The following is a 15,283-nucleotide window of genomic DNA, read 5'->3' on the forward strand; positions in this document are numbered from 1 at the left end:
AGTTGTTATGCTTGTTTTGAATGTGTTGATTTTCTTAATTTCCTTTTCAGCCAAAGTATCAATGTAAAACGATTTCGCGTGGACATTCAACATCTCAGCCTGGAAGGAGTGGAGGGCAGTGAAGACTACCAGCACATAGTGGGACTTGGCAAGCATCTCTGTGGCAGTGCTTCAGGTATATGTGGGTGGATGGGTGGGTTTCAATGATCTACATGTTTATCTATCTATCAGTTTACTGAGTTACCAAGCCTTTTAATAAAGCATATTGTCATCTCATCTTGTATTCCCTTAAAGTAAGCAGATCACTGTCATCACTGTACTTTATTACACTTGGCAAACACACAAGATCAAGTAAGTACACTTCAAAACCATCACCAACCATAATCATACTGCAGACATCTGTTGACACACCACCTTATGATTTGTCATTATTACATGACATTGTTTTGTATCAGATTAAACTTGTGAATTCTGAATAGTATAACTTTCTTTCAAACATGTGTAAAAGTTTTTTTATTCGCAAGAAATATAAACATTATAAATTTTCAGAACTGATGTGATTTACATTATTCAGAATTATTACGTGTCAAGTATTATAAAGACTCCGGTCTGTGTGCTTTCCTATCAGATCTAGCCCTGCGCTGCTTGTGCCAGCACCCGGGTATGCAGGTTGTGGGGGTGGTGCTGGCCCTGTGCTGCCACCACCGCTGTGTCTGGGACTCCTACTGTGGTCTGGAGGTGCTGCAGGTGTGTGGGCAGTATTCATTCTCAGTGGCCTTCCTTTTTCTCTTTCTGTTTTCAGCCTTCTATTTCAGGAGCTGTCACTATAGTCGGGTCATTTTAAAGGCGCCATTTTTTGGCTTTTTAACAGCTAGTCTTCCACTATTGCCACATTTCCACGGTTCAGTGGCCCATTCTCCAACACCCCTTTCTCTCTCTCTCTCTCTCTCTCTCTCTCTCTCTCTCTCTCTCTCTCTCTCTCTCTCTCTCTCTCTCTCTCTCTCTCTCTCTCTCTCTCTCTCTCATATATATATATATATATATATATATATATATATATATATATATAAATATAAATATACAGTGGAGACTCAATATTCGAACTTAATTCGTTCCAAATGGCTGTTCGAGTATTAAAAAGTTTGACTATTGATACCTATAAATCAGGTAATTCGTTCCAGCCATTGCCAAACCCAAGTTTAGAAAAAAGCAGTGGTTTAATTTTGCAGCTGCCGCTAGCACTGATGCACAGAAGCAGGGTTGGCCTGTCTTTCATGGGCTTGTGTCATGGCAAACACTTCTCTTCCTTTGTTATATAGATCATGTTTGATAGTTGTTGTTTTTTTCAAAAGCAGGCCAGTTTCATCACAATTAAAGATTTGTTGTGGGCTTAAGCACTTCTTATCCACAAATTTCTTAAAATCAGGCACAAATTACTCAGCGGCAACTTTGTCAGCACTTGTGGGCTCGCTGTGCGTCACAAGAGAATGAATTTCAGTTCTTTTCTTGAAATTCACAAACCATCCTTTACTTGCTTTAAAATCATCATTGGAGTCAGATGTAGTATCAGAAATAAGATCACGATGCAGCAGCCTAGCCTTCGCACAAATTATGCCCTCTGACAAAGAATCACCAGCCATCTGCCTTTGGTTTATCCAATCAACAATTTTTACATTTCTTCCACTGCTGCAGGTTGCTTAAATTGCCTTTTCACACCAATAGGCACATCAGCTCTTTTAATGAGCTCTGTCTTATTCAGTATTGTGGCTACTGTAGATTTAGCCATACAGTACTCAGCTGCACGATCAGTTATTCTTCCTTTTTTCTCGTATTTATCAATAATCTCCTTTTTCCTTTTGATGGTTGTCACTACATTCTTTCTTGTAGGCTTACTCTCACCACTAACAGGCCTCTAAAGTGCCATTGTAAGCTTCTAAATAAAAAAAAAAAAAAAAAAAAAAAAAAAAAAGAAACTCCGGAGAGAAAGCTCGGGACAATGTTATTCTTATGACAGCGAAGGATCAGCTGGCTGCGGTGGACCAGTGGGGTGTGTGGGCCACCGTGAAGGATGGAAGCACAGGACAATGTTGTTCTTACGACAGCTAAGAATGAACTGGCTGCGGTGGACTGGTGGGGCGCTGGGAAGGAGGAAAGCGCAGGACAATGTTATTCTTACGACAGTGAAGGATCAACTGGCTGTGGTGGACCGGTGGGTGGCGGGAAGGATGAAAGCACAGGACAATGTTATTCTTACGACAGCGAAGGATCAACTGGCTCCAGTGGGGCGGCGGAAAGGATGAAAGCGCAGGACAATGTTATTCTTATGACAGTGAACAACTGGCTGTGGTGGACTGGTGGGACGGCGGGAAGGACGAGGCCTTTTTTGTTTACAGCCACGTTTGACTAATAGGTATTTTTTTTAGTATTAAGTTGAACTTTTGCATTCGACTATTGAAAAATTTGACTATTTAAACGTTCAAGTATTGAGTCTCCACTGCATGTATATATATATATATATATATATATATATATATATATATATATATATATATATATATATATATATATATATATATATATATATATATATATATATATATATATATATATATATATATATATATATATATATATATATATATATATATATATATATATATATATATATATATATATATATATATATATATATATATATATATATATATATATATATATATATATATATATATATATATATATATATATATATATATATATATATATATATATATATATATATATATATATATATATATATATATATATATATATATATATATATATATATATATATATATATATATATATATATATATATATATATATATATATATATATATATATATATATATATATATATACGTATATATATATATATATATATATATATATATATATATATATATATATATATATATATATATATATATATATATATATATACGTATATATATATATATATATATATATATATATATATATATATATATATATATATATATATATATATATATATATATATATATATATATATATATATATATATATATATATATATATATATATATATATATATATATATATATATATATATATATATATATATATATATATATATATATATATATATATATATATATATATATATATATATATATATATATATATATATATATATATATATATATATATATATATATATATATATATATATATATATATATATATATATATATATATATATATATATATATATATATATATATATATATATATATATATATATATATATATATATATATATATATATATATATATATATATATATATATATATATATATATATATATATATATATATATATATATATATATATATATATATATATATATATACATATATATATATATATATATATATATATATATATATATATATATATATATATATATATATATATATATATATATATATATATATATATATATATATATATATATATATATATATATATATATATATATATATATATATATATATACATATATATATATATATATATATATATATATATATATATATATATATATATATATATATATATATATATATATATATATATATATATATATATATATATATATATATATATATATATATATATATATATATATATATATATATATATATATATATATATATATATATATATATATATATATATATATATATATATATATATATATATATATATATATATATATATATATATATATATATATATATATATATATATATATATATATATATATATATATATATATATATATATATATATATATATATATATATATATATATATATATATATATATATATATACATATATATATATATATACATATATATATATATATATATATATATATATACATATATATATATATATATATATATATATATATATATATATATATATATATATATATATATATATATATACATATATATATATATATATATATATATATATATATATATATATATATATATATATATATATATATATATATATGTATATATATATATATATATATATACGTATATATATATATATATATATATATATATATATATATATATATATATATATATATATATATATATATATATATATATATATATATATATATATATATATATATATATATATATATATATATATATATATATATATATATATATATATATATATATATATATATATATATATATATATATATATATATATATATATATATATATATATATATATATATATATATATATATATATATATATATATATATATATATATATATATATATATATATATATATATATATATATATATATATATATATATATATATATATATATATATATATATATATATATATATATATATATATATATATATATATATATATATATATATATATATATATATATATATATATATATATATATATATATATATATATATATATATATATATATATATATATATATATATATATATATATATATATATATATATATATATATATATATATATATATATATATATATATATATATATATATATATATATATATATATATATATATATATATATATATATATATATATATATATAAAATCATCATTTCATCCAAGAAGAACTTCTTCACATTGTAGATTACTGCCTTAGATTCGCCACATATGAGTTTCCAGCAGGAGAACGTGAGACTATGTGTGTGAGAGTAGGTCAGTACTGACTGGTGAGTGGTCAGGTAGAAGTAGCAGCAAGGTCGCACTCCCATGCTGTTGTGCCACGTTTAGGAATAGGGAGAAACCTTTATACAAATTTTATTTTTTATCCCAATGTTGATGTGGAACAAAATTTAGAATAATTTTGAAAATTATTCTGTAGAAATACAAGGAAAAAAAAAAGACCAAGACAGAGAAGATAAGGGGACGGAGCATGGTTGGAGAAAGAAAGCAAGCCCATGATCTTTGGAAAGGTGGCACTGATAGGGAAATCCCCATGAAGCCCACAGCCACACCAAACTGGCCACTTTAGACTGACCTGACTAAAGTAAAGTAAGGAGCTTAAGAAATAGTGGTGTAGTGACAGGATGGTTAAAGCTAGCTAAAGTTCTCTTAGGCCTTGATCATCTCTGACTTGCTACTACCTTGAGTGCCCTGCCAGTGTTCATTTCTTGTAGATAACATCTCATGACAAGTTATCTTGCATTTAGATTAATTTCTCAGTATTATAATAATTCAAAGATTGGCAGGATACAAGCATTATTCCTCTAGTGAGGGATACCTCTCTGTGATCTCTCTAAGTACCTGTATCAATACATTACCACTGGACGTGGTCGCTTTTTAGTACAGTGGAGACTCAATACTCGAACGTCTTAATAGTCAAAACTATTCAATACTTGAATGCAAAAGTTCAATTTAATACTAAAAAAAAAAATGCCTGATATTGAATGTCCGCACATGTGGTTGTAAACAAAGGCTCCCTGATCTCTCTCTCCCCCACTTCACCAGTTGTGCTGCTGCGGTCATCAGATTAACATTCTTGTGCATTTTGTCTTTAGTTTTTCATTTATAAACTTACATTAACACCAAAGGCTTATTAATGGTAAAAATATCTGGTAATCAAACAGCGGCACACATGGTTGTAAATAAAGCTCTGGGCTCTCCCTCCCCGCAGCTGCCCACTGTCCCGTTCTGATACTGGTTGTACCGGCAATATCGATAAAATGGTATACCAGATATTGGTGCACATCCCTAGTCCTCCCAGTCTTGAAAAAAAAAAAAAAAACATTCTTCTGCATTCTGTAGTTTTTAATTTGCAAACTTATAATGGCACCAGATTGGTGAAAATAAGAAATCTAGTGAGATTCCAAGTGTTTGTGAGCAATAATTCTCCACTAGTGGGTTCACAGGAATCACACAAGGAGAAAAGTTACAAAGACATTTTCATAGATGGTGACTTGTCCTCCGACATCCTCCCTCTTCCTCCCCACCCTTCTCCCCTCCTCTTTTATGTTATCCATCACCAGTCTTCACTTATGATATGTACTAATCAAATGAAAATAAAAATAAAAAATACATTGAATTTTTTATAAACTTGAGGTTTTGCAAAGAATAGAACAAATAACCTGATTTATAGGTATCAATAGTTGAACTTTTTGATACTCAAACAGCTATTTGGAATGAATTAAGTTCGAGTATTGAGTCTCCACTGTATTCTTAAAGTCTCTGTTACAACCTGTACTTAAACCAGAAATGGCTTTTAGATGAGATGGTGTAGTCCTAACTAAAATTTTACCCTCTTTTTGATTGTGATTTATTGCAGGGACTGGGTGTGCAGCCCTCAGAATTTTACATTCTGACAGCACTGACGGGATGGGCAACTTGTAACTCAAAAGATGTTCCAAGCAAGGAAGAGATGACTTCTGAACCTCGAAACACGGACAGTTTTGGAATGAATGCTAGTCAAGAGAAGCATCCTGAGCTTTTATCACCAAAAGAGACTATGACTAGGAAAAATCTTGTGGACAAGTAGGTACAGAGAGCCAGGTTTTTAATTTCAAACTGTTATTTATGATTTTGTATTTGTTGAACAAGGTCTTTCATTTGAGTTTCCCTTGCGAGTTCCTTTGAGAGTTAAGTGTCTATGAATAACTGGTGAATAGACATTAGTTGGTGATAACAGTAATTGTAGGTGGAAGGCTGGGTGCTCAGAATGCACTGCAAGTGTTAAGTGTCTGTCCATACCAAACTGCAACGTATATACTGAGCTGAGTTTATTACCCGTGTCTCAGATACAGTAATACCAGTCTTGCTTATGACACCTCCTTTTAACCAACGTTGTTTTGAGATAAAGGAAGAGCTTTGTTGGTATATTTAATCTAGTCTTGTTTGCAAAATACTGTTTTTTTTAACTGCATACCAACTTAAGAAATAAAATACATCAATCTCAGAAGACTTGTATAATGTTATTTGTGCATTATTAATACTTGATCTATCTTCTTTGTAGTGGTTAAGATTTTTTTCTGTGCATATGAATACTTAATCTTCCTTCTTCCAGTCGTTACACAAGATTGAACTTAGCAGCACAGCACCGGGAGGAGATAGGCAGGAAGGCCAAACAGGTGCTGGACTATGGTCGGATGCAATACATGCGCGAGCAAGGCTTTGAGTGCAGCCTGGTGCAGTATGTGGCCAAGGACACCACCCCGGAGAATGTTGCTTTGATTGCAAGTCGTGTGCCAAGGTAACCTTACTCAGGCAGGGGAAATGAACAGTCTTAGTCTTCCATAGCTATTTGCATTGGAATTAAGCAACTGAGTGTTTTTAAGAGATGGTGAGTTGGTTTTTCTCTGCCTTTTGATTGTGTGTTACAAGTAAGTTCAAGTAATTGAAATATTATTAATTTTTTTTTTATAGTTTGTGTACACAAGTGCTCAAATAATGTGAGGGGAGGGGAAAATTTATTTGCCATGTCACTTCCACTTATGAGGTCTTTTCCAACAGCTGTCTACTAAGTAAAACAAAAGTATGTCATTTGGTTGTTTAATCTGGGCCATCTTAATACTACATGCTGGTTTGTGTACAGCTTACACTGAATGGCTGCTGTGCTACATAGTACGTTTTCTCTCTGAATTAAATGTGTGAAAGCATTATTCAAAGCTTGTAAAATTTAAATCCAAATCCATGTTATTTGAGGACTTGTGTAATAGTTTTTCATTATTTATACTGTCCAATTTGTGATGTTACGGCGTACCAAGTTGAAGACAGTAAAATATGAAAGTTGATACTTTTAGCAATGAAAGTGAAGATCATTTACTCGTGTTTACTTTGATGAATATGTCAGTGTCACTGTTTGCCTCTAATCCGGTGCTTTAAGATGTTAAGCAGAGAAGATAGATACTCAGATCTTCTTCATAAATGTTGGTATTCCTTGTCATAGGAAGAACTTGTGCACTGTGTTAAGTGAGTTGGGAGATGAACTTTCATTTATGATTTATACTTTGCTGATGTGGAAAATATTAGTGTCTTGAGTGATGAGTGATTAATGTATTTAAAACCTGCTAACTTCTCTTTCATTGATTTTGACTCGGTGCCACATCACCTAAGTAGAGGTTGGGACACTTACCTTGTTAAAAAAAATTTTCTCTAGGGTCCTCATTCAGTACAAGGAGAGAAGATATGGCTGGATCTCTGTTTTCTATTAGGAAGAGACAGCTGACATCAAAGTGAAGATTTGAACCTTTTGTGATCTTATGTCAGTGATACAATCTAAAGGGAAGAGGAGTGTAACATTTAGCACTAAAATAATCTAAAAGATCCTAGGTATGATGCAAAGGTAGGTTGAAAGTAGTGTTATTTATTTAATTTGAGGAGACAAAAATATTAATACCCATATTCAAAAGTTCATGCTTCTATTATCACAAATGTTTAAGTGTTCATGTAAAAAAGTTCATGCTTCTATTATCACAAATGTTTAAGTGTTCATGTTTCAGTACATAACACAGTTACTTAGTTTGTGTTTCCTGACTGCAGAGTGAGGATGAGAGCAAAGCATTCTTTGTCCTATCCAACTGAGCCCTGTGTTCATAAAGTCTAATCTCGACGGCTCCCATAGTGCATTGTGTGTACCTTCATGGTAACTGGGATGAGATTGTTGAAAAGCTAATGATGATCAACAGGTGTCTTTAATGCAGAAATAAGAATTCAAAAGGTTTTTAAGTGAAGGGAACCAAAAATCATTATATTATTTGGGTAAATAATTTGAGCCGTTTTGTTATCTTTATAGATAAATTTTCTTGGTATGGATGGAACTGAAGCACACAATAAATGTATGGAACTAAGGCACACAATAAAGATTTACAAAGTAATGGATTAGATTCATACAGTTGATATATCCTCAAGCTGTTCAGAAAAGACCTGCTGTTTGCTCACACATTCAACTAAATCTTTTCTTAGTTCACCCTAGTTAACAGTTTAAAGATTGTATAATTTTCTAAGGGCTACATGAAGGCACACCTGTGTTCAATAGCTTTTCATCTTTCCTGCCCCAACTGCCAGGAAGGGCATACAGGAACCAGTACAGAGCCTTGAAGAGGAGATTTGATGATGAGAGGGCTCATAAATATAGGACACACCAAAGACTGCACTCTTCTCCTCACTCCACAGTTAAAGAACATCAAGGTAGTGTTGTTCTGAAAGCTAAGAAAATACTGAAGACAGTGTATATCAAAATAGTCCCCTAAATTAAGTAACATTGCCTCTGCTGCTCTCTTTGCATCATACAACTTCCAACCTATTGTAGTAATGCTGAATACTGTTCCTACTCCCTCTAGAACAGATAGTGGAACCAAACTAACTTCGCATTAGGGGGTGTTGGCTGTTCCTACTGTGCATTGCTGTCATCCTTTGCCGTGATAGTTCCAGAGTTATAAGTTGTTATATATGGCTCTTTATTTCATGATGGATCAATGATGCTGTATATCTTCTGGTATGTGGTGACCCAAGGCCATGCAGGAGCAGAAAACAGGAATAATATCCAAGAAGGCACTAGAACAGAAGTAGATCTCAAAAAGAAAAGGATGGAAGAAAGGTAAGAGACAAAAACTACTATAAGATATAGTAAGAGACAAAGGAAAAAAGAGAGATATACAAGCAGATACCAAGAGGAAAACAAGGTATTGCAGGCCAAAGAAACAAGATAGTGAAGCAGAAAAAAAAGAAAAAAGTTAGAGAGGCGAAGAAGAGATAGATAGCCAAGTAACAACAAGGAAAAGAGTATACAAGCAAAACCAAGTGAAAAAAGATGGGAAAAAATCTTTTCTAAACTAAAGACTAAAGACAAATAGAAAGTAGTACAGGCTGAGAAAGCTAATTAGAGACGCAGAAGATGGCGAGAAAGCTAATTAGAGATGCAAAAGATGGCAAGAAATACTTGGAAATAGCAAGGTAAATAGAAGATATAGCAGGCTGAGGAAGCAAGATAGAGGGAGACAAAAGTGAACAAGAGATACACAAAAGTAAACACCAAGATTAAGAGAAGTGATGGAACAAGACGAGAGAATCATCTAGAATAGACTTTCCATGCCCATAAGTTATCAGAAGACTAAGAATTATATGAACCAAAGATACTCAGCAGATGTGGATGTGACCTGCGACACAGTCCAGAAGAGGATCAGCTGATTAGCATATGACTAGTGTATATATGGGAAAGGAGCACGATCTGCCCTCTTTGATGTCTGGTGGGGTAGACCAGAATATTGTGGAATTAACCAGAACTCCACCCACCAATATCCCGGTGTGCTCTGAGGGTTGTAACAGAACCCTCCATGCTCCTGATGGTAGGCAGTTGGAGATCTGTCTTAGAGCACTTCAGGTTTTTGAAGCCATGTAGGAGGGAACAGCCATGATGCTTCACCAATTGATCGTTAAAGTGGTGAATATAGGGTGTTCCCCCTTCTTTTCTTGGACTCAATCACAGATTTTGCCAGTGTCGTAGCAGGAGGTCTTCAGCCCGTGTGCATGTTCTAAGACATTGCCGGTGGATGGGTTGGTGACAATCTGGAAATCACGCACCACAGACTGAAGACCATCCCAAACCACAACTTCCCATTTCTGCGCACCTATGGCTGTCCGTATATTCGGCTCCCATAAAACTGAACCCTTTCTTAGCCAGTTGTTTGACTAAGAGGTAGAGGACTCTCATGTCTCTTGATCCTCTCTGGAGAAAGGACTGGGCAAGAATGTAAGATGTGATCAAGGGATTCCACTTGGCCACAGCCCAAGTAGCAAAGGATGGGGGTTGCCAGATCCTCTGCTAGATATTCTCATTTTGGTACTAACCATGCCAAGGCAGGATTTGATGGTGTTCTCATTTTATTACTCACATACCAAGGCAGGTTTTGATGGCGGGGACATAATTATAGCTCTTTGTAGGGAGGATGCCATTGTGTACCTGATCATGGGTTGAGGACAAGCTGTCTGCCCCTTTTAGGCCTCTACCATCAGCTGAGGCATAGAGCTGCTCTTTGTGTTAGTGCAGCATTTTTTCTCATTTCTTTAGCAGTTACATTAGAGGACATTTAAATAAACCCTTAGTGATCCTCACAGCCCTGCTTCCATTGCTCTTATTTAGCCTTTCAAGGCACCCCTTATATAAGGCAGGTACAGTGAAGCATGATACCCTTAGTTCCCAATCACATACCTTGGTGTAAATGGTAGCGTTAGGGGTGTCTTTGGGCAGGTGTAGGACCTTCTTAGCAAAGTTCCTTACTTCAGTCATGTTGATGTAATGTACCTTTCTTGATTTTGCAAAGTATCCTTAGGTACTGATGTTTAGGTATAATGACACTTTTTAGACCTCATAGTTTTTGTTGGAGCTTAAGGGGTACCTGTTATTAAGTCTTTAATCAGGGCTTTGAGGGTCCACCTTGGCTCAGCTTGGCCCAAAGCTATTCCCACCTCCAGACTGAGGTATTTGTAGGTTTCCCCCAACCCAAGTGCTCAAATTTTAGTGCTCCCAGCAGTGAAGGTGGAGCAAGCATCTGCCAACCATCTCTTTCTCTTCCTGTCTCTCTTGATGTTAAGGATGGCACATTTATGATGACCAAGCTCCAGCCCCACCTTCCTAGCCTCCCTTGTGACAAGCACATCAAGTGATGCCTGGAGGCCAGTCAGAGTGGGGGCTGTGAGTGCCACATCATGTACATAAACAATATAACTAAGTACGGTTCCAGCTAGACGTGCCCCTACATCTGCTGGTACTTTGCAGAGTGCCCAGTCCAAGGTGATGTTGAACAAGTATGGGGACAGTGGATCTCCCTGCAACACTCCCCTCCTGATGGGACTAGTGTCCCATCAGGATTATGGACCAACTCAGTGAGTGCTAATGGAAAATCCTATCTCCTGGTGGCAGCAACCAGGTAGGGGGGGGGTACCTCACTAAGTCAAAGGCCTTTGTAAAGTCTATAAGTGCAACATAAAGGTTGTCAAATTTGGATGTAGCTTGTTTTTTATCAGCTTTCATATGAGGAGGATGTTGACTGCCACACCCTTCTCAGGAGGAGTGGGTGAAACTCGCTTGGTTCCTAAGCATCAGGTTTCTTGGGGATTAGGGTGGTATGTCCCTGGGCATCTTTGAGGAGTAATATCGTGTTAAAAACCCAGTTAAGCCTTGGTATGCCAAGGGCAGCTGCATCCTCTAATTGCCTACCATCCGGTCCAGGGGCTGTTGCAGCCTTATTGCTTGCTCAATCTTGGTCTTATTTATTGGGCCATTAGTGTTAAGATTGGGCCTTATAGCTCAAAGTGTTGTAGATTCTGGTGGAGAAGCTCTATTAACCCCTTCCATACTGCAAGACTGTTGTTTTGTGGTACGTGCGTACCATGCGCAAAAGCGACCTCGTGGTACCGCAAGATGCCGCCGTGGTACGTGCGTACCACACCAATACATTTCCGTGTATAACCGTGGCCTGAGTGCGGATTTTGCCTTTTTCATGCTCCACGTGGTTCACTATAAACAAACAAACACTGGAGGCATTATTTTTAGCCACCCCAGCGTAACAAAACCATCCCCCACTAGCCAATCAATATCGGAGTTAATTTTTCATGCATAAACTATAAAGCCAATCACTATTCTTTGACATATATTATTCCCACAGTCCCCCCAAGAACATCAGTTCTCTAGTATCGGCCGTGGTGAAACTGTTCTATTGCCTCTAGTTAGAGATAATGGCATCTGCTTCGTGTATCAACGATGAGGATTATCATAATTATGAGACAGATAGTGAGGATATACAGGAAGACTCTCCAGATGAATATGATTCAGACTATGATCTTGAAAAAGAAATAGGAGAGAGTGATAGTGACAGCAGTGTTGAAACCCTCTCGGCAAGTGAGGGGGAGCAGCCTAGTTATGACTGCCTCAGGGCCACCCTCACCAGGTGCAGAGTGTGTGGTGCTGAATTTATGATTAGTGCACAATTTATGATTATGTTTACGTTTTCTTTTATTAATAAAATGACAAAAATATGTTTAGAAAAATGTACATAACACTGAGTTAGAAAGAAATATAATGTGTAGATCTGGCCGTGAGGCACGTGCGCACACGGGCAAGGGGCTGCGGTATAGGAGGGGAACGCTTTGTTTATATCGGGAGGTGGCTGCGGTAAGGAAGGGGTTAAAGGTCTGCGAACCAGGCGGGATGGGGTTAGGCCATCAGGTATAACCACTATTACTTCCTGTACATCCCGGTCTCTATCTTTTTGCCACATCTTTTGTACCCTTTGGTAATCTCTTAATTTTAGCCTTCTTTTTCTGGCTCACTGGAGTGGCCTATAGGCATATGCATTAGATGGGCACCAAAGGTCAACTTGGGCCTCACACCTTTGTTGGAGGGGAAGAGGAAGTCTGAGGTCCTCGGATACTCTTAAACTGCACTTCTTCCTCAGAAGCAATATGAGGAGATGGTTGGTCACCACTGGGTGCTACCAGTGGCAAATCAAGTACTGGTAGGTGTTGTTTCAGGTGATGCAGAACCCACCAGAGGCTAACTGATGTGAGGTTGCAAGGACTCCTGACGGACACAGGCTTTATTGATGGCCACCTGGTGGGTCCCCTTAATGGCCTCTAGTGTCCTGTGGGGGAGCACCTTTACCTTTATCCTTTGATTGATATTCCTTGTCTTCGGATTCTTAGTCTCAAAGGCAGCCATCAAGGCCAGCTTCTCAGGATCCCACCTTGCTCTTCGATTTCCAGTATGCATAGCCTTGCTTTTCCACTTGGTGGAACACTTAGAGGTGCTGTGGCATCTCAAATATGTACCTTCCTTCCCTGGTAATTTGAGAAGGAACGCTGGAGGGGTGGGGCTTTGATTTACCGCACCTGCCGCTGCCATGGCAGAAGCTCAGCAGTTTGAAAATTACGCTAAGAAAATGTACAATAGCAGCAGTCACTGCAGATGTTCAAACAGCAGAGGGAAAGTGTTTGCCGCCTTTTAATGTCTGATTGTTTCAATTTATTATTTTTTTTATCTATACCATGTGGGCTTTTCACAGGAATTTATGGGCTAAAGGGGATACTTTTTGGGGTACCTCCTATCTGAAAGCCCACCCGCTGGGAAACCGTTGCCCTGAGTGAGGAAGCCCAACGTACACTCGGACTGTGTTCAGGATTCAAACCCGTGCGCTTGGAGACCCCTTGGACCCCAAAGCATGCATGGTTCCACTGTACCACGGTGGCCTGGCAAGAGGCCACATGGAGGCCCTTTCCCCTTTAACTAGATCTATGCCAATACCTGCTTTGGCATCTAGTTACTCCCATGTTTAACTTGAACACCAGGTTATAACCCAAGAGAATAAAGGAAAGGATCATATGTGAGATTGTTGCAAAAATAACCTACAGTGGTTAATAACGGTATGGTTTATGGTGAAAACACTGCAATGGTGGGAATAGAAAGCAGCACATAGGGAAATCAGGGAGTAATTAAATCTTGCAGAGAGGGGCAGGATGGCTTGGATCACTGGATTGCTGTTCCTAAGTAGAGTTTAATTGCTGTGCAGCTTGTTGCAGTTCACATTAATGTTATGTCAGTAGGAAGATTTTTTTTGGGTAATTATAATGTTTTGTGTAATAATATTGTGATAAGTGTAAAAAAGTGGTTACTGGTGATGATTATTTGGGTATGTAATGCAATTGAATGTTGATATTGTGGTGTGTGCTGAACCTTTCATGCGTAATACTCATTGAATCTAGAAGTATAATGAAGTGCATTGAAGCTGTTGTGTAACGTGAGTCATTCCAGAAATATTTGGTGTATTTAATTTTAGTGATTGAGATTTAGAAATTATTAATGAATGCTTTTATCCCATTAATTATCTAATCTAAGAAAGCATGCAACATTGTGATCATAATAGTGATGTAGCACACTTACATCAGATAACTAATGGGCTAACAGCTCACATTATGATGACTTTCTAAATTTGATTACATCAAATTTCTTCAGAGTATCACATTATACAACAGCTACAATACACTTCAGTATAGATCTAGATTTAATTTTGCACGAAGGGTTCACTACCACGTCAACGTTCATTTCCACAAAATACCCAAATAATAATCCGTAACATAATTTTTACACTTCAGAACAATATTATTACCCAATCATTTAATCATCC

At 34.8% G+C, this 15,283-nt stretch overlaps 1 protein-coding gene across 6 annotated transcripts in view; it reads left to right on the forward strand.

The window, feature by feature from the left end:
• LOC123499236 (tRNA:m(4)X modification enzyme TRM13 homolog) overlaps positions 1-12,106 on the forward strand; it is a 19,367-nt gene extending 7,261 nt beyond the window's left edge. Inside the window, exons 6-11 of one of the 6 annotated variants that reach the window (XR_006672938.1) lie at positions 51-175; positions 629-747; positions 6,436-6,641; positions 7,171-7,356; positions 9,171-9,702; positions 11,881-12,106. Coding sequence is in view for 4 of the 6 variants with exons in the window: in XM_045247002.1 (XP_045102937.1) it covers positions 51-175; positions 629-747; positions 6,436-6,641; positions 7,171-7,356; positions 9,171-9,216 (682 nt within the window). In the remaining 2 variants the exon portion in view is untranslated. Of the gene's footprint in view, positions 1-50; positions 176-628; positions 748-6,435; positions 6,646-7,170; positions 7,357-9,170 lie in introns of those variants that run through there. The other 5 variants (XR_006672939.1, XM_045247002.1, XM_045247003.1 and 2 more) reach the window with 5 other exon arrangements.
• The last annotated feature ends 3,177 nt before the right edge of the window (positions 12,107-15,283 follow it).

The sequence above is a fragment of the Portunus trituberculatus genome, chromosome 49 (genome assembly GCF_017591435.1).
Source record: "Portunus trituberculatus isolate SZX2019 chromosome 49, ASM1759143v1, whole genome shotgun sequence".
Lineage (NCBI taxonomy): Eukaryota > Metazoa > Arthropoda > Malacostraca > Decapoda > Portunidae > Portunus > Portunus trituberculatus.